We start from the raw sequence: 20,964 nt of genomic DNA on the forward strand, positions 1-20,964 counted from the left end.
GTATATTAAGATATTAAATGTTTATTCACTCTCCTAAGCACTGTCACCTTTATTATAGCTCTTTAAATATTTGGTGTAAGAATATGAACATTTTACTCCTTTTTGTTTTTAATGCCAAGCAAAATTCTTAAGAACACACTACTAGCTAAGCAAATTATCTGCTAATAAAACAGCCTTTTAAGTTATAAGGAAAAAATTAGCCATTATGAGTTGCTTCTGAGAGTTAAAAGCAATTGATTAACAGGATATGGACCTCTCTGAAATCCACAGCATCAAAAGTTTAAAATGAACTTGATTTAGGGGCGCCTGGGTGGCTCAGTCAGTTAAGCGTCTGACTTCAGCTCAGGTCATGATCTTAGGGTTCGTAAGTTCAAGCCCTGCATCAGGCGCTATGCTGACAGCTCAGAGCCTGGAGCCTGCTTCAGATTCTGTGTCTCCTTCTTTCTCTCCTCCTCTCCGGCTCATGCTCGCTTGCTCGCTCTCTCTCTCTCAAAAATAAATGTTAAAAAAATTTTTTTAAATCAACTTGATTTAAACAACAACCCTTACCTTATAAAATATCAAAGTTTAAAATCCAAAGAAATGTTAGTAGGCTGAGATCTTACAATCTACTAATAAACAGAGAGGCTACAATTCTTATTCTATTCTTTATTGAAAAACAGTAACTAAAGATGTTAATACTTTTTCTTCTACATGACTGAGTATAAAAAAAATGACTGCCTGATTCCCATCAGGCTAACAAGTGTAAGCAATTAAAGATCTATGGAACCTTACAAATAATAGACTTAAAAAAAATGCAGAAAATGTGTCTTTAGAATATTCAACTTATACTAGCTTGTTAATCACTTCAAAATATTAGCAAGAAGTTCCAAATCAAAACAGAAAATAAAATTTTCCCTTAATACTAGGTAAATGATTTTTCATTTTTAATGTTCTTCTACATAGTGCCAGGATATTCATAAAATGTGCAAACTATCCCAAAAAGAACCAAAGAAAAACACTCTGTTATTTAATACTCCATTTTTACACTACAAATGCTAAGTACCTACTCACCATTATGCAGTTCTCCTGTGACGGTACCTTCTCCCTGTGGGCTGCCATCCTGATCTCGCCATTTCCAATCAAGGCCTCTGATCACACGTGCCCCTGGAACCATGTATTTCAGAACCTGGGAACGTACTAGACGTCTTTGTCTTCTAAGATTAGCTTCTGCTTCCTTAGCTGCTTTTCCTGTAAAATAGAAATTAGAGAACTATAAACAAGTCACTTTTTATAAATCAAATTGTTCCAGTGAGTGAAAAACCTGCTAACATCTCTTTACCTAGCTGGTCTTCACATACTCCATTTACAGTGCCGTAAAGTTCGAATCCAGATAGTGACAGGTAGTGGGTTTGTCCACTGGCATTCTTCCCCATCTGTTTAATTCTCACATGTCGCCACCCTTGTTTCTCATCCTTTGGTGGATCAAGAGGCCAGGTTGCTGTTGACCTGTGAAGGTGTTAGGGAAAAACTGGTGTAATGTTTTAAAGCAGATGGGGAATATTTTTTACATAATAGAGACCTACTGAAAAAACCAACTTCTACATTCAGTCTACAGTTTGTTACACAAGAAGCAAGAAAGCAAAGGAGAACAACAGCCATCAAGAACATAAGTTAAAGATGGTATGTTTAAATGTATACTATTAATGACTTATAACATTAAATGATTTATGATTAATACAATCCAAGAAATAAGAAATTTTATGAGTAAGAAATATGCTTCAAAATTTTATAATGCTTGAAAATATCCTTGAAAATTTAAAGCTTGAAAATATTATATGCTAATTAACTTGGATGTAAATTAAAAAATAAAAATAAATAACAAAAGAAAAAAAAGAAAAAATTATCCATTAATCCTAAAGATAAGGAGTTCCTTCCATACTACATTAAATGCAGAAATTAATTTAACTCCATGCCCTATACTCCCCTCAAAATTAAAACTTATTAGAACTAAAATTTTTAGAAGTACTTTCTGCCTTCAAAAAAATAATATACGATCGGGGCGTCTGAGTGGCTCAGTTAAGTATCTGACTCTAGATTTCATGATGTTACAGCTGTAAGATCGAGAGTCACATTAGGCTCTGTCCTGGACATGGAGCCTGCTTGAGCTTCTCTCTCTTTCTCTCTCTCCCTCTCACTCTGCCCTTCCCTGACCCCCGCCAAACTCTCAAAAAAAAAAAAAAAAAAAAAAAAAAGACTAAAAAAATAATATATGATCAACCTATAAAATTTAGGAAAAGAGACATAATTAAAAAAAGAAAACTTTAAGTCAGCCACAATTCTACAACAAGCAATAGCTACTGTTAATTTGGAAAACATACACATATATTATGTACACATATGAAGAGTTTAGTAAAAAACTAATTCCATTTTTTTGTTTTTATTAGTGTGCTATATATACACATATATTTCAATTTCTTTTTAAATAAATAGGCTCAATGTTCTACTTATATTTACTCTAAAGCTGCTAAAGTTCTGGCAAAATTATTATTTCAAAGTTTTAATATTTAAATTATAGTATCAAGTGATGTTTTTAAAAAAATCTTGCTTCAATATTCCATAAAGAAGAGAGCTCTAAGAGTATACAGTTATAAAAATAAACAAAGCTCTTTACTGAGTTTTTCAATTTGCAAAGACTCCTCAACTAACCCTGGTTCATTGAGACTGCAGTCATCAACATGGGTATACAAAGAAGTCCAGTTCTGTCCATCTTTGGATACCTGGAAAACCCAATTTCTCAGTGCAGACCTTCCATAACCACGAGCATGACGAAGTGTATATGCTGATGGTATCACCCAGAGACCCAGATCTATGGCAAACCAGGCATTCTTATCATCATTGCTGTGGCAATTTAAAGCTGAATTATCACGACTTAGTATGTCTTCTAAGCGGCCATAAGGTAGATTTCTTCCTTCTGATGATGTTACTACTACAAGTCCATAAGCAGCTGGATTCACCCATTCATATGCAGTTCTAAATAAAAGAAAAAAAATTAAGCAGTTAACACTACTAAAATAACTGTATTTTGTTCATATCAGTTTTCCACATAAAACTGTATTAATTTTTAAAAATCCTACAATTGACAATTTAGACTTTTTTCTTCATAAAACATAACTGTGATAGTCTTAAATTTAATCTCTAAGACAAAAATTCCTTAAACTGAAAGACACTCAGAGTAGTTAATAATTTTACTCTACTACCAAGAATTTTTTACCAGGTGAATGTTTTCACTCTACATTAAATAGCATGACTTACTTGGCATTTGTCCCAATCCAGTAAATGATTCCATTTTCATCAAAATCATGCTGGTGCCGAAATATAAAATTTTGGCCTTCTCTTAATTTTCGAACAAAAACAAATGAAGATCGGTCAAAATCATACCACTGCTTTGCTACCTACACCAAAGAAAATACAGGAGACACTCACCTTAATAGGGCTATTTTCAAACGCACTGCCCACTTTTTCCTGTTCCTTCAATGTGATTTATTTTATTATAACAAATACTCATTAAAGAATATATGGGGGAAAAAACCAGAAAGATACAAATTTCTACAACCAAAGTACCCCACACTATTCATATGATGATACACTACTTCTTTGATCCATTATTTCAACTGATAGAGTAAAAAACATCTGATCATACTGTACCGTAACATTTTTTCTTATCAGTTTTTATATTTATACATTTTATATAGCTACATAATATTCAAATAAATGGAAATAATTGTAAACCTGATATTCCTTTTTGACTAGCATCAAGGTTTTGTTCACTATTTTAGTGACAAATGACACTAAAATGAGTCCAATACACATCTTTACGAAGAAACCATTTGTAGTATACAAAGATTATTTTCTTAGAATAGAGTCCAGGGGTGCCCAGTAGCTCATTTGGGTGAGCATCCAACGCTTGATTTCACTTCAGTGAAGATCCCAGAGTTGTGAGAGTGAGCCCCTTAAGATTCTCTCTCATTCTCTCTCTGTCTCTGTCTCTCGCTCTCCCCCCACCCACCCACCCACCCCCACACACACACACACACACACACACACACACAAACAACAGACTCCAAAAAATGGAATTACTAGGTCAAACCTTGTATTACCATAAATCTACACACATATTTCCCTAACTACTTTTCTAAAGGATTAAACCACAGCAGAGAATGCCTATTTCACCATGGCCTTGCCAAAAACTCACCATTTTTAAGAGATACTGTTCCAGAGATTCAACTGTAGCTAAGGGTTCCATCTTCAACATCCTGCCAGTCCTGTCTATCAATGCAGTTTCACCAGGTGCACGTTCCAACCGAAATCTTAATCTTCTTGTAAGTATCTGTGCAAAAATTATCAAAATGCTTCAGAAAATACACTGTTTTTCTCTTAGAATTATAAAAGTGAGACATGTTCTCAATAGTAATTGAGAATTATAAAAGTACAACCATAAAAGGATAAATGCCTGTTTTCTATTAATTTTTTTTAAAGAATCACTGAATAAGTGACACTGGCTTTCAAGAAAGAAACAAAATTAACTACATACGCAGATAATTTCTAAACAACTTCAAATATACACGGTTTAAATAAATCATAAAATAATTTAACTTAAGTAATGCATTTCTTACAAGTTACAATTTTCCAGTTAAGTTAAAAAAAAGTGGCCATTTAGCTAATTTATTTCTTTAAAGATAGTCATAGATTATTTGATATATTCTAATAAACTTTCTTTTTTTTTTTTTTTAAGGTAGGCTTTATGCCCAATGTGGGGCTTGAACTCATGACCCCAAGATGATGAGTTGCATGCTCTACCAACTGAGCCAGCCAGGCATCCCTATGGCTAATCAACTTTTAAAAACACACAATAGCTATCAATCCAATACATTTTAGTAAGCAAGTATGAAACTAGCAATTTAGGTAGTTTCATTGCTGTTTAAACCTTAACTAGTTCCTACAGACGTATAATCAAATACTTATATGGACATGTGGGTAGCAATTTAGACTGCAAAATTAACATACAGCATTATTACTAGCTTTCCTGTCTTTTTAATTTGCACAGTCTCCTAAAATGAGAAGTGCATAATAAAAGATGTTGGTGCTCCTAGGACTGTATAAGGAGAATTTCCAGCCACTGAGACTTATCTGCCTCGTTTACTTATCAAGGGTAAAGCCTTCAAAGGATGCACTGTGGCATCTGGCTAGCTGAGTCGGTACAGCATCCAACTCTTGGTCTTGGGCTTTTAAGTTCAAGCTCCATGTTGGGTACAGATATTACTTACAAATTTTTTTAAATAATAAAGTAAAGGGGTACTTGGGTGGCTCAGTCAGTTGGGCATCTGACTTCAGCTCAGGTCATGATCTCACGGCTCGTGAGTTCGAGCCCCATGTCGGGCTCTGTGCTGACAACTTGAAGCCTGCTTCAGATTCTGTGTGTGTGTTTCTCTCTCTCTCTGACCCTCCCTGCTCACACTGTCTCTCTCTCTCTCAAAAATAAATAAACATTTGAAAAAAAAAAAAAAATTAAAAAAAAAAAAAAATAAATAAATAATAAAGTAAATAAAAACAATGTACCACAAAGGCCCTTACCCTTCTTTACTATTTTACCTAAAATAAAACACAAAGTAGAACTTGACATCACATTTAATCTAACACCATGTCAGGCACACTAACATACTTTAACTCCCTAGACAAGCTCTCTAGTCTGGGAAACTAGTGGCTTTGGTAACATTCCTGGGTTCTTGGGGGTATGGCAAGATTTTTGCCCTAGAACACACTGTCTTGGCAAATACAGATTCTTAGTTACTTATTAAAGGCTTTATTTGAAAGAGAAAGCTTTCTATTCCATGTAGTGCAATGCAGGATAGGTTGGATAAAGGCAAGATTGAGCCAAAATGACCAGCTAAGGAATTCTAAAGTAACCTACAGAAGATGTAATTTCTGTCTATTCATATCTGCATACCAGATACTAAGAAAAGAATAAAGGAATGAATGAATGTGAATGTCAACCAAAAAACATTTAGGAAAATAATAAACGTTTTATAAAACCCATTGACAGATTTCCCACAGAATCAATAATAGCTAAGGCAGGCCATCTGGCTTTAACCAATGACATTAAAAAAAAAAAAAAAAAAAAAGAAAGCAGGAAAAAAACTGTCCTTGAAGTATTCTCACACTTTCTCATCTGCTGATACACATAGAAATGAAAGGACTTAACTCCTAATTCTAGAACAAAAGGACCCATTTATTTCCTGCCTTTTCCACTGATAGCCTTTTTCCACTTACACTGATCAAGTATGATTTACAATAAACATTTACTGAAAACCCATAGTGATTTGATCAAATTAAAAATTGAAATATTAATAATTCAAGAGTCATTAAAAAAAACAATCAAGTGGCTTTACGGTTAGTCTTTAATGAGTAAGCAGAATCATTACAGACTGCCCTTAAATGTATTCAGCAATAATAGTGCCTGCACTTTTCCTGGTTACCTGCAGGTTATACGTAGATCCAGGTGTATCATACAAATGGAGAGGGAGACGTTCAATAGATTCAAGTACAGCTATTAACTTCCGAATTAATGCAACTGCTGGTCGACTATGAAGAAAAAAAATTGTTGAGAGTGTTTATATAATTTCATACCCAAGTTCATAGAGAAACTGCAGTAACCAACCTCATGTAGACCCCTAGTTTCTTTATGAGTGTAAAGAGAAGTTTAATTTTCTATTAGACTAAATCTAAGCAAGCAAAAATACTCTCATAACTCAATTTCCTTCATTTAAGAACAAAATATTTCAGGGCACTTGGGTGGTTCAGTTGGTTAAGCATCTGACTCTTTTTTTTTTTTTTTTAACGTTTATTTATTTTTGAGACAGAGAGAGACAGAGCGTGAACAGGGGAGGGGCAGAGAGAGAGGGAGACACAGAATCTGAAACAGGCTCCAGGCTCTGAGCTGTCAGCACAGAGCCCGACGCGGGGCTCGAACTCACAGACTGTAAGATCATGACCTGAGCCGAAGTCGGACGCTTTAACCGACCGAGCCACCCAGGCGCCCCAAGCATCTGACTCTTGATCTCGGCTCAGGTCATGATCTCAGGGTCATGAGATCAATCCCTGCACTGGGCTCTGCTCTGAGTGTGGAACCTACTTGGGATTCTCTTTCCCTCTCTCTCTGTCCCTCCCTGGCTTGCATGTGCATGCTCTCTCTCTCTCTCTCTTTGTCACAATCAATCAATAAACAAGTAAATAATAAAATATTTCATTTACAAGACTTATCAACTGCATTCAAGGTAGACATGCAATTTATTTTTTAAAGTTTAAACAATTTTATTATTTAGTATTTGATACATATAAAAATATACAAAGCAGCAATGTTTGGAAAATGGTATTATTTGTTAGCAAGGCAACACTGGTGTAATGCTTCTGAAAAATAACAATTTGTATCAAGGACCTTTAAAGATCATTTACAGTCTTTAACTCAGTAATACCACTTAAAGGAATTTATGTGAAAAGATGTTTCCACTGAGATAAGTATATTTTAGTATTAGCAATAATTTCTAAAGAGCTAAAATGTTTAATGCTGTAATGCTTCAATAAATTACTATTCACCCATAAAACGAGGTGACTCATTTAAAATAGTACCTAAAATTAATGAAATGAATTTCATTTATTATTTTAAAAATTCAACCATATTCAAAAGTAAATAAAATAGTAAAATGAACCTTCATCAACCCAAGACCCAGCTTCAACAAATTGATTTCAATTTCCCCACCCATTTCTCTCCATCCAATATATTCTGAAGAAAATGCCAGTGAACATATTTCATACAGAAATATTTTGAGTATGTATCTCTACAAAGGAAGAATTCTTAAAAAACAAAACTCATTCTCACACCTAAAAATGAATGAACAATTATTACTTAATATCATCAAATATTTAATCAGTGTTCAAATTTTCAGTTATATAGTGAAGAGGTATCTAATTTCTTAACTTTTTACTTAGGTGTAGATGACACACAGTGTTACATTAATTTCAGACATACAAGGAGGCATGTAATTTTATTAAACTGAGTAGTCACAGCTGCATTCATAGCAGACATGTAATTCTTCTTTTATTCCATAAGATTAAAAAATGCTTTAAAAATCTTTCCTATTATTATACACTTAAAATATAAAGCTACACTATTTATTAAATTTAAAAGTTCCTGTTTTGTATATAAGCACTATATATTAGACTCTACTTTAAAAAAGAAGCATACCTACTTTCAAACACTGTAAACAACAAATAAAAACAAACTGGTGATTTACCTTTCATCATCTTCATTTTCACTAAAGGCTGTTTTAAAAACGTTTATTCTTTCTACCAGTTGACTACAATCTTGTTTCATATCTAAATCCACAGTCTAAAAAAAAAAAACCAAAAAGAAGGAACAAAAAAATGTTTTCAGGCTGCTACCAAAATTTATCAAAAACACACACTACAAAGATGAATAATAATACTGTGTATTATTACAAAATTATCAATATAATCTGGCAAAATCATTTTTCTTTCAATTAAAATTCTTTTTAGTTTATGATTAGTAGGCCATGGCTAATAGATTTTTCTTCCTCCCTGAATGTTATATAATGGGGTAGCAATTATACTGCTAAATTAGCTTTTCCCAAAGTGTAGTATGCAAGGTGATTTCAGATTACTAACAAATGAACATTTTGCATTTTAACAATATTATATACTTTAATGAGCATTAGAAAATACTAACTGGTATATTAAAACAGTGATTTCACAGATATTACTAAGTGGTGTGTGAATTTAATCAATATAATTTTAATAAATAAAATTAATGAATGGTATATACAACTTACAGAAGTTAAAGTGAATTTTAAGAGTGTATACCACATATAGTGATTAAGAGCAAAAACTAGGGGTGCCTGGGTGGCTCAGCTGATTGAGCACCCGACTCCTGATTTCGGTTCAGGCCATGGTCTCGCAGTTCATGAGATCGAGCCTTGTGTTGGGCTCTGCACTGAGAGCATGGGGCCTGCTTGGTGGGGGGGAGGGGTGGGGGGTGGGGGGAGGGTCTCTCTTTCCCTCCCTTCATCTCTCACATTATCTCTCTCTCTCAAAATAAGTAAAAATGTTTTAAAAGAAGAGCAAAAACTAAAGTGGAAAATAGAATTGAAATAGAAGGCGACTTTCACTTTTTATACTTTTGTCAGAATTTGTTACAATAAGTATATATGGTATGTTTTGTTACAGGAAAATTTTTATCACAATAAAGAGATATTAAAGGTAGACTAAATTGTAGACACACATTAGGTTATAACAAATACTTGTCAAATATTCAGAGTAACTTCCTAAACAGTCATGGCTCATAAACTAATTTTATGCAAATAATCTAAGTACTTATGAAGATCTACAGAGTAACTTCATTTTAAGAAGCAATCAGAGCAGTGAATAATGTTAAAACATAGGCCAAAGTACATGTTTTGTTAAACAAAACCTAGAACAAACTATAGGTGGGAAACTAAAAAATCTAAAAAGATTCAATTACTGAATTCAACTGGCTCAAACTAACGACACAACAAAGGAAAGGCTAGAGAAATTATAAATAACATTAACTTGGTTTTTAAATATTTCTTACAAAACACTGCTTTGCCAAAAGTGCAGTTACAAATAATTTTTTAAACTACATAGTCTGTTCTGTGCTACTTTGTAAACTTACATTGTTTAAAACAGTAAGAAGGGCTTGCACCAACCCACTACTGCACATTTCATATGGTGAAATTGTGTTTTCATCCTTCAAAAGTACAATTAGATTTTCTAAAGCTGTCTTCATTAAATCTCTCCAAGTGTTCTCACTCTCAATACACTAAAAGAAAAAAAAATTTAATGAAGACAATCAAAAAAATAAACAGGTTGTAATATACTTAATTTATCACAGTATTAACTGCCAAGAAAATAAGTCAGATACTAAACAAGAATAAGTTCAAATTATTAATGTAAACGATCTGTACGAGAGTCAGAAAACATTTTAAGGGTCAACTATAAATATTTCAGGCTTTACAGGCTATTTGGCCTCTGTCACACCTATTGAACTCTGCCCTGCAGCCACCAAAGCAGTCACAGACAATATGTAAGAGTGAGCATGGCTGTGAGCAATGTAACTGCTTTTGGATACAGTCATTATTTTATATAATTTACATGTATCAGAAAATACTACTCTTATGATTTGTTTTCAACCATTTAAAAATGTAGAAACCATACTTAGCTCACAAAGCCAGATAAAATAGGTGGCAGGCCAAATTTAGCCCATGTGTGACAATTTGCTGACCCCTAATCAATACCTAGAATATAAAGGATAAAGGGGAAAAACTAAACAAAGAACAATGTGTGCCATAAAATCTAGAAGCTAAATAACATACTTGTCTATTTGTGTGAAGTTCCCAAGATGACTCTAATTGAGTTGCTATGTTTCTGAGCGTTACCACTACTCCACGAGGCATGCTTTCAACAGCTTTGAAGTGGTCATCATATAAATCTCGAGCCATAGTTCGTACCTACCAAATGAAAATTGCAAATGTGAATTTTCGTTACAATTAACAGTTTTAACAAAGTTTCCCTTTTTTTTTTTTAATTTTTTTTTTTTTAATGTTTATTTATTTTTGAGACAGAGAGAGACAGAGCATGAACGGGGGAGGGGCAGAGAGAGGGAGACACAGAATCGGAAGCAGGCTCCAGGCTCTGAGCCTTCAGCCCAGAGCCCGACATGGGGCTTGAACCCACGGACCGTGAGATCATGACCTGAGCTGAAATCGGACACTTAACCCACTGAGCCACCCAGGCGCCCCAACAAAGTTTCCCTTTAATTTCCCTATATGTGTGCAACTTTTAAAAGTAAGATTTTTGTGCCATCACCAACCTCCAAAAAATGTTACTACTTCTACTCATATATGTCAAAGGTTCTAATGGCTGTAAAAGTACTATAACTAGATTTAAGCAATATCAAATAAAAGAACTCACAATTTTAATTTTTGGTTAAATTTTATAGTCATATAACAAAGAGGAGCTTATTTCACTTAAACCAATTTGAACAACCTGTAAATAATTAACTTTGTTCTTTTTTATAAAACTAGCCTGATTATGGTGAACCATATAGAAAATATAAATAAGCAAAAAAACAAAAACAAAAAAACCAAACCCAAAAAACTAAAATGTCTGTAATTCAATCAACCAATGTTAAACCTTTTTAAATTTTTTTGTTTATATGATTTTATTTTTTTAATTTACATCCAAGTTAGTTAGCATATAGTGCAACAATGATTTCAGAAAGAGATTCCTTAATGCCCCTTATCCATTTAGCTCATCCCCCTTAATTTTTTTTAAACTTAAAGACCTAACTGGTTTTTATTCAATGATTCATGGATCAGGCAGCTTTCCATCTAGTAAATAGGAGTTCCCTCAGAGTTGAACATTTTAACATTTTGTGGTGTATTTTAGGTTTAATTTTTTTCTATTTATAGTATTCACACAAAATATATATGACACTTTTATTTGCATTACTTAATCATAAGGAAGAATGACTATTATCGGTTTGGGCACTAGTTATCTCTCATTTAAGTTAATGTTATCTGAAAGAACCCATTTGTGTCCCAGGCTTGGGTCTGATAAAATTCAGTACATAAGAGCCTTTAAAAATATTTGCTTAGGGGCGAATATCAGTGTCTCAGTCGGTTAGGTGTCTGACTTTGGCTCAGGTCGTAATCTCATAGTTTGTGAATTCAAGCCCCATATTGGGCTCCACCTTGACAGTGCAGAGCCTGCTGCGGATTCTCTCTGTTTCCCACTAGCTCTCTGCCCTCCCCCACTTGCATGCTCTCTCTCTCTCAAAAAATTAATAAAACTTAAAAAAATTACTTAAATAATGTAAATTTAGGACTTATGTAATTTCATTAAAAACAAACTAACCTAGCATAACTCTAATGTGATTGAAAAAACTTCACTCCTGAAATGAATATTACTTTTTCATTCTATTTTGGTGTGCCTTTCAGAATTAAAAGGAAAATAAGTTCTGACTAGTAGACAAAATTTAAGAAACTACTCTTTTATAAAACAGTATTAACAAATAAAAATGAAGATTAAAATAGTTAAAATTATTTTTACCTAAAATCAGTTGATACGTACTTTCATACCAAAAGAATAGCCATATGGTCAATGAGGCTATTCCTTGATTTACTACTAATACTACTGATTTCAAGAAACTGAGTCAAAATTACTTATTTTTCAAGAAAATGAAAACAGGACTCAGACTATGTTCTTCTTGATTTACTTTTCTTCTGTAGTGTGAAATTTCAGTACCCTGTGAGTCTAGATTTGGTTGGATAACATAACCCATAAGGAATTGCAAGAAATTCCTGAGACAGCTCAGTGGTAGCTTTACAAATATTTACAGTTGAGGGGCACCTACATGGCTCAGTCAGATAAGTGTCAGACTCTTGATTTTGACTCAGGTCATGATCTCACTGTTTGCGAGATCAAGTCCCAAGTTAGGCTCTGCGCTCACAGCATGGAGACTGCTTGGGCTTCTTTCTCTTTCTCTCTCTCACTGCTCCTCCCCAACTCATGTTGTCTGTCTCTCTCTCTCTCAAAATAAACTTTAAAAAAATTATAGTTGATCCTCATTATTTGAGAATTCTATATTTGTGAATTCAACTACTCACTAAAATGTGTTTGTAATCCCCAATTCAATACTCGCAGTGCACAGTCACTTGTGGCATACACAGTGCAGCAAAAACTCGGGAGCTGCCTCACGTGCATGTTGTTAGGTGAGGTAAACAAGGTAATCTCTACCTGTAAACAAATGTCATACTTGCTTAAGCCCTCATACTATAAACAAGTATCTTTTCTACAGTCTATTTTGTGCATGTTTTTCACATTTTTGTGGTTTTGTTGACTTCACTGTTTAAAATGGCCACCAAATATAGTGCCTGAAGTACTGTCCACTGTTCCTAAGCACCAGGCACATGTGCCTTATGGAGAAAATATGTGTGTTAGGTAAGCTTCATTCAGGCATGACCGTGCTACTCAACACATGTTCCATGTTAACAAATCAATAAGACACAGGGGCACCTGGGTGGCTCAGTCGGTTAAGCGTCTGACTTCGGCTCAAGTTACAATCTCACAGTTCACAAGTTCAGGCCCCGCGACGGGCTCTGTGCTGAGAGCTCAGAGCCTGGAACCTGCTTTGGATTCTGTGTCTCCCTCTCTCTCTGCCCCTCCTCCACTCATGCTCTGTCTCTCTCTCAAAAATGAATAAACATAAAAAAAATTTTTTTTAAGTAATACACTTATGGTGTCTTTGAACAGAAAGACACATAAAAAACAAGGTTATGTATGCATCAGTTACAAAAATGTGACCTCATAGGAACCTAACCCTGTATTTCCCCAAAGAGCAATGGTTCAGTATTCACAGAAACTTTAGTTAACACAACTACCATGAATAATGAAAATGGACTGCATTTAGCTGAAACTCCTTTTAGCATCTAATTGCTATCTTCAATTGAGTAATTTCTTCCTCAACTGTCCTTAAGATACCCTGAATTAGAAAAAATTTCTGGGATGCCTGGGTGGCTTAATTGGTTGAGCGCCTGACTCTTGATTTCGGCTCAGATCATGATCCCAGGGTTGTGGGATCAAGCCCCACATCAAGCTCTGCACTAAGCATTAAGCCTGCTTAGGATTCTTTCTCTCTCTCTCCTTCTGCCCCTCTTCTCAGCTTGTAGTCCTTCTCTCGCAAACAAACAAACAAAAAAAACACATACTTAATGGATAGAATTTAAAAATCAGTATTGTGATTTTGAAAGTGGAGTCAGTAAACATTTGCTCCTGTATCTTTTTGAAAGAATTATTTCAGAGGTGCCTGGGTGGCTCAGTTGGTTGAGCATAGGACTTTGGCTCGGGTCATGATCTCACAGCCCGTGGGTTCGAGCCCCATATCAGGCACTGTGCTGACAGCTCAGAGCCTGGAGCCTGCTTCAGATTCTGTGTCTCCCTCTCTCTCTGCCCCTCCCCCTCTCCCCCACTCCCTCCCTCCCTCTCTCTCAAAAATAAATAAAAACATTAACAAAAAAAGAATGATTTCATATAAGATGGGCCATTAAACTAGGCATCAAAATATGTGAATCTAGAAACAGTCATTCAAGTTGCTTTATCATAAAGCTAATAATTTTATCAGGATTGTAAAATATTAGTGATGTATTTTCAATTCCACTGTATTACTAAAAACATTACTATCAATAATAATTAAAGCATGAGTTCAGGGGAGCATGGTTGGCTCGGTCAGTTAGGTATCTGACTTCAGCTCAGGGCATGATCGTGCAGTTTGTGAGTTCGAGCCCCATATGAGCTCTGTGCTGACCACTCAGAGCCTGGAGCCTGCTTTGGATTCTGTGTCTCCCTCTCTCTCTGCCTCTTCCCTGCTTGTGCACTTGTGCTCTCTCTCTCTCTCTCTCTCTCAGAAATAATAAATAAACTTAAAAAAAAAAAAAAGCACGAGTTCAAAGTTTTTGTGAGACATTAGTCAAATCATTTAAATTTTATTGTCTTACTAATTTTCACTGTTTCAATTTTGGTGTTTAGCATGTGTATAAAAATCATAAGCAAATGTATATGTATTGTGGAAAATAAAATAAGCACAGAAAAAGAAAAACTGAAAGTATGTTAGATTAGGGTAACTTATGTTATACGGTTCAAGGTTTTTAAATGCTTACAATATACCAATGAAACCTTACCATGTCAGTATAAAAAAAACAAAAGAAGGAAAAAGAAAATCTCACAGTATACCTTTTGCTTTGTTTTTTCTAATTTAGATTTCAGTTTTCTGCCTCTTTTGCCAGTCCAACCAGTCACAAATTCTGAACCTTAAAAAAAAAAAAAAGGACATTGCAAAGAATTTATTTTAATGCAATGTAACACATTCATTTATTCTTATAAATATTTTATATTTCCTACGTAACTTACCCAGAGAAGTTTCTGCAGTAAATGAATGTTTGGTTCCTCTATTAGATTCAAATACAAAACCAGGTAAATCTTCTTTCAATATTGTTGCTTGCTGACCATCTGAGTTATGAATAGCAATTTCTCCTTCTTTTAAACATGTTAGTGACCAATTCCCTACAGTGAGTTTAGTAGGTCCTGGTGCTGACAGTATAGGTTGACTTGAAGTAGATGGCTTTACTTGGCCTCGAGCTCTTTGTAATTTCTCTAAGAATTCACTTCTGCTTTCTATAAAAACAAAATAATTATTTTAAAACCTCATTCTTTTCAAATGATCCTTTTTTTTATAAAAAAGGAAACTACCAATGAGAATATCAATTTTATGTAAAAAAGTGCATCAGCAGAGTTTTGTTCTGTAGTATACTCTCAGTCATTAGATGTATTTAGGTTCAGGCATAAAAGCAATCCTATAGTTAAAATTTTTTGAAGTATAAGGCTTTTGGAAAAAGATACAACTAGAGACAGCATCACACACACATATACAATTCATCATTACATGATATGAGGTAGCTTCACCTAAAGGATTAGAGGTATTAAAAGTAGACGCAACGCTACTGTTTGTCTCAAACCAAAAAAAAAAAGGCATTTCTTAAATGCTTTCATGGTACAATAGTTTTTCTTTGTTGATATTAAAGAAACTGGCCATATGATCATCAATGATCATGTTTCTATGACAATGCTAGCAAAAATATTAGAAAGACAAATCATCAAAATTACAGAAATTTCTAAAACATTTTAATTGAAACAAACATTACCTGAACTATCCGATCCACCTTCAGGACTACCACTTGAATACATGGTGGCAAGTTTCCCGTCCAAGATAAATCTGAACCATCCATTACTGCCGTTAGATAATTCCAAGGCTGCTGCATCGCTCCATATATATAAGCAGTCCCTTCCCCTAATGATTGACCAGTCTCTCCAATGATATGGTTTACCCTGCTGCAATTCTTTAGCATCTTCCTGTGGTTCATCTTCCTAAATGTGTAAAATTATTCAATGAAACAAAATAGTATCTATTCAAAATATTCGCATTTTTTAAATATGTCCATGTATCAAATTTAGAATTAAAATATGCTGAATTTGGGGTGCCTGGATGACTCCGTCATTTGAACATCCAACTGTTAGTTTAGATGCATGTCATGATCTCACGGTTCAAGGGTTTGAGTGCCGCATCGGACTCCACGATGACATCATAGAGCCTGCTTGGGATTCTCTCTCCCTCTCTTTCTTTGTCCCCCCCCCCACCACCACGCTCAAAATAAATAAACATAAAATATATTATGTGCGTGTGTATATATTAAAATATGCTGAACATAATATTTAGTTGCCTCTAGTTTAATATGTATTCTGATTCATTGAGTTACCTATAACTAAATCTTGTAAGTCCTAAAAATGTTAAGAAACTCACATAAATTATGACCTAAGTTATAACATTTCCAGCTGCAGTAGTACAGAAAGCCAATGGATTAGGTCTACACACAACTAGCTAATTATCTAGGACCCTGGCAAACTCACCACATCTCTGGGCCTGATTATTTAAAAAAAAAAAAAAAAAAAAAAAAAAAAAAAAAAAAACAACATAAAAAGGAATGTTTTTACTGGATCAATGGTATCCAATCCTAGAGGTGCACCTGAATCATCATAGATGCTTTTTAGGAATAAAGTTAAGATTCCACCCTTAGCAGAGTGAATTAAATATACTGGATCATTTGTATGATCATAAAAAGATTTTAGAGCATGTTTAAAACAAAGAACAATTTGTAAACACTGTTTTCCTACCCTGGCATCCTAAAAATTTTTCTTCTGTTGATAACATGTAATATAGAGAATATTCATCATAAACATATATGAACTTGGCATGTGTGTGCATGCATGCATGTATGGGTAAAGCACTTTTAAACTTCACAGAAACTTATTATACCTAAATATGCTTTTTACATTTTTCCCCTGAAATAGTTAGTTTGTAACACTAAAATATTATAAAATGTGGATTATAAATTTCTCTAAACATCAGTACTTGTGCTCTAAGCCATGCAGGTTAATAAGGTCCATTCTTGTTTAGCCATTGTAAACAACTAAAAACTAGACAAAATATATGAAAAAGTGATTTTCAAACACTGGACAATATGCAACACAGGACCGTGATCCTCCAGAAAATAGAAACAAACAAGGTAATTTCCTTAGGCCCAGACACAAATTTCTTGCTAAGGTGTTAAGAAGAGGGAACACAGAATCCAGCACTATGAGTTGAGGAAATGGAGATCTGTGTTTGAAGAGGCTAAAAGCAAACAGAATATGTAGAGGAGGAGTTCAGGATTAGGGAGCCAAGCAAGAAAGACCTCTAGAAATCCGCAAAGTGATCAGCATGTCTCTGGCAAATATTCCGCAAAATGATCAGCAGGTCTCTAGCAAATACTAGACCACTCATTTCTAGGGGAATACTCCGTAAGGCTGGGCAAAGAACAAACGGAAAACTGTAAGCTGAATAATTAATTCCCAGAGATCATACAAGGTGGTCAGAAAGTTGCATTCTAAATCCTGAACAATTTCCAAATTTGATAAAAACTGTAAGCTCACGAAGAAATTTAAACAATCCTGAGCAGGTATGAACACTCACATGTACACACATACACAAACACACCAAGCACAGCAAAGGACAGCAAAGTCAAATTGCTAAAAGTCAGTGATAATATCATAAGAACAGCCAGAATAAGCAAAGATGTTGTGAGAAAAGATTTATGTTATATAACAAGGAACTAAGACAAGAAATGGAGCAAATTTCTCAATGGAGACTATGCACATCAGGTGACGAGGGAACATCTCTCAAAGTGCCTGAAAAACAATTAGCCAAAAGTCCTTGTGGGCATTGAAAATATCCATCAAAAATGAAGGCCAGGGGTACCTGGGTGGCTCAGCTAACTGTCCAACTCTTGATTTCGGCTCAGGTAATGATCTCAAGTTTCATGAGTTCGGGGCCTCACACTGAGCTCTGTGCTTGCAGTGTGGTCTGCTTAAGATTCTCTCTCTCCCTCTCTCCCTGCCCCTCCCCTGATTGCTCTCTCTCAAAAACTAAATTAAAAAAAAAAAAAAAAAAAGAAGGCCAAATAAAAATGTTTTCAGGGGCGCGTGAGTGGCTCAGTCAGTTAAGCATCTGACTCTTGATTTCAGCTCATGATCTCACAGTAGTAAGATCAAACCCCAAGACCTCCTCAAGCTGGGCGTGGAGACTGTTTAAGATTCTCTCTCCCTATTCCTCTGCCCCTCTTACACTCATGCTCTCTCTCAAAAAAACTTTTTTCAGACAAATAAAATTTGAGGGAATTTTCTGGGTTGTCTCTTCATTTTCTAAACAATGTACCTAGAAGAACAGAAATTGAATTATGATAAAGTAAAACTTACTGATTTTTTTTAATTCTTTTATAGTATAACCTTTTTTTTTTTTTTTTTTTAATTTTTAAGTAATCTCCACACCCAAAGTGGGCCGTGAATTCACAACCCTGAGATCAAGAGTCAGATGCTTTTTCAACTGACCCAGCCAGGGGCCCCTACGGTATAATCTTTTAACATCCTATTTAAGAAGTCACTGCCAAGCTCAAAGTCAGTAAGAGTTTCTTCCTTTTCCTCTAAAAGTTTTATAATTTTAGCCCGTACATTTCAGTCTATGACTTTTTTTTCTGTCAATTTTTTATGTGGTACCCATGGTAAGGGTCAAACTTTCGTTTTTGTGTGTGTATATCCACTTATTCAAGCATCACTTGTTGAAAAGATCATCTTTTCTTCATTGAACTGCCTTAGCACTTTGGTTGAAAATCAACTGACCATGTATGTGCGGGCCATTAACCTATTCCCACCCCCCCCACTTCCCCCCCCCCCTCCCTGCTAACCTACCTTTTACAGTTAAGACTTGAAATCTGCTGGTAGATGTCCTTCAACTTATTCCTTTTCAATGTTGCTTTGGCTATTCTAGGTCCCTAGAATTCTCATATGTTAGAATTTTCTTGTTAATTTCCACAAAAAGCTGGGCATCTATAACCTTTTTTATAAGTTTTTATTGAAATTCCAGTTAACGAACAGTGTAATATTAGTTTCAAGTGTACAATACAATGACTTAACATTTTCATACATTACCCTGTGCTCATCACAAGTGTACTCCTTAATCTCCATCACCTATTTCAACCAGCCCCCATCCCTCTCCCCTCTAGTCACTATCAGTTTGTTCTCTACAGTTAAGAGTCTGTTTTTTAGTTTGTGTCTTTCTCCATTTCACCCACTCTTTGCTAGTTTGCTTTCTTTCTTAAATTCCACACAAGTGAAATCATATGGTATTTGTAACCTATTTCTTGGATAAAAGAATTCCGGGGGGATCACCTAATATCACCTCATTTTTTTAAGTTTCTTTATTTATTTTGAGAGAGAGAGAGAGAGAGAGAGAGAGCGCACCCAAGCATGTGTGTGAGTGGGGGAGGGGCAGAGAGAGAGGGAGAGAGAGAATCCTAAGCAGGCGCCAGGCTGTCAGCGCAGAGACTAATGTGAGGCATGTACCCACAATCCATGAGATCATGACCTAAGGCTGAAATCAAGAGTCAGACGCTTAACCTACTGGGCCACCCAGGCGCCCCCAGGTATCACCTCTTATTTTGTTTTGTTGTTAAATCCCTCAGGTTCCTCAAGTAATTTAGGAATATCTCTATCACTCACCCTCTCAGGATTCTACAATAAAAACCTATACTCTACCATTCTCTCAAAAATATTACCTCTCTGTCACTAATATATAGGAAGCATTCACTACATGTTAGGTCTCAGTGCTGGAATCTGTAGAGACAGATAAGGCATATTTTAAATTTGCAATCTAAGGCAAGATTATCAATGGATACTGAAACTCACAGGTATGGAGCACTGGGGTGACTCAGTCAGTTAAGCGTATGACTTTGGCTCAAGTCATGATCTCACTGTTTGTGAGTTCAAGCCCCACATGGGGCTCTTGGCTGTCAGCACAGAGCCAGCTTTGGATCCTGTCTCCCTTGTCTCTCTGCCCCTCCCCTGCTTGCATGCTGTCTGCACATGCCTGCTCTCTCTCTCTCTCAAAAATAAACTTAAAAAAAAAAGAAAGAAAGAAACAAACAAACAAACAAACTCATGGGTATACGTTTAATGAGTAACCATAGATTTACACAGTCTCCCTATAAATAAATTACTTATTAATTACAAAAGGAAAAAGAGTAACTCTGTGATAGAGAAACCAGACAGAGACAAACAACCAAGTGATCCAAGTAACATCATCAGCAAAAAAGCAGACACTGTGTGCCTCTAAGAGAAGACACATTATACGATGAGAAAAACATAACATCCCCTCTGTGATTTCCCTGCTTAAAACACATAATCTGAATCTAACCACATAGAATCACAAACGCAAAGTAAGGGTCACTGTCCAGATTAACTGGACTGTCCTCTTCACAAATGCCAAGGCTATGAAAGAAAAAGAAAGGCTGGGTTCTCAGGAACATGATAACTAAATGTAATACATGCTCCTGGATTCGATTCTAGACCAGGGGGGAAAACTGCTATTAAGGACAACAGCAAATTCGAATATGGTCTTTGAATTAAATATAGTTTTATATAAATATTAAATTTCCTGATTTTGATAACTATACCAGGATTATACAAGAGAACGTCCTGGTTTTTTGGTGAAGTTTTAGAGTGTTAAAAGAGGCACTATGTATCCATGCCCAGTGTAGGATTCAAACTCAAAACTCTGAGATCAACAGCCTCATGTTCTACCAACTAACCCAGCCAGGTGCCCCTCAAATATTTCTTAAATGTACACATACACACACACACACGCACGCACACACACATAGTGTCTATGCAAAGTTAATAGGGCAAAAT

At 35.1% G+C, this 20,964-nt stretch overlaps 1 protein-coding gene across 6 annotated transcripts in view; it reads right to left on the minus strand.

The window, feature by feature from the left end:
- The window catches only part of HECTD1 (HECT domain E3 ubiquitin protein ligase 1), a 92,959-nt gene that overhangs the window by 32,148 nt on the left and 39,847 nt on the right, over positions 1–20,964 (minus strand). For all 6 annotated transcript variants that reach the window (XM_042942910.1, XM_042942908.1, XM_042942907.1 and 3 more), the window contains exons 13-24: positions 15,831–16,053; positions 15,040–15,303; positions 14,863–14,939; positions 10,446–10,580; positions 9,746–9,892; positions 8,331–8,425; positions 6,516–6,621; positions 4,235–4,369; positions 3,295–3,434; positions 2,689–3,012; positions 1,322–1,488; positions 1,054–1,230 (exon numbers count right to left, since the gene is read on the minus strand). In XM_042942910.1, coding sequence (XP_042798844.1) covers positions 1,054–1,230; positions 1,322–1,488; positions 2,689–3,012; positions 3,295–3,434; positions 4,235–4,369; positions 6,516–6,621; positions 8,331–8,425; positions 9,746–9,892; positions 10,446–10,580; positions 14,863–14,939; positions 15,040–15,303; positions 15,831–16,053 — 1,990 coding nt within the window. The remainder of the gene's footprint in view (positions 1–1,053; positions 1,231–1,321; positions 1,489–2,688; positions 3,013–3,294; positions 3,435–4,234; positions 4,370–6,515; positions 6,622–8,330; positions 8,426–9,745; positions 9,893–10,445; positions 10,581–14,862; positions 14,940–15,039; positions 15,304–15,830; positions 16,054–20,964) is intronic.

The sequence above is a fragment of the Panthera leo genome, chromosome B3 (genome assembly GCF_018350215.1).
Source record: "Panthera leo isolate Ple1 chromosome B3, P.leo_Ple1_pat1.1, whole genome shotgun sequence".
Lineage (NCBI taxonomy): Eukaryota > Metazoa > Chordata > Mammalia > Carnivora > Felidae > Panthera > Panthera leo.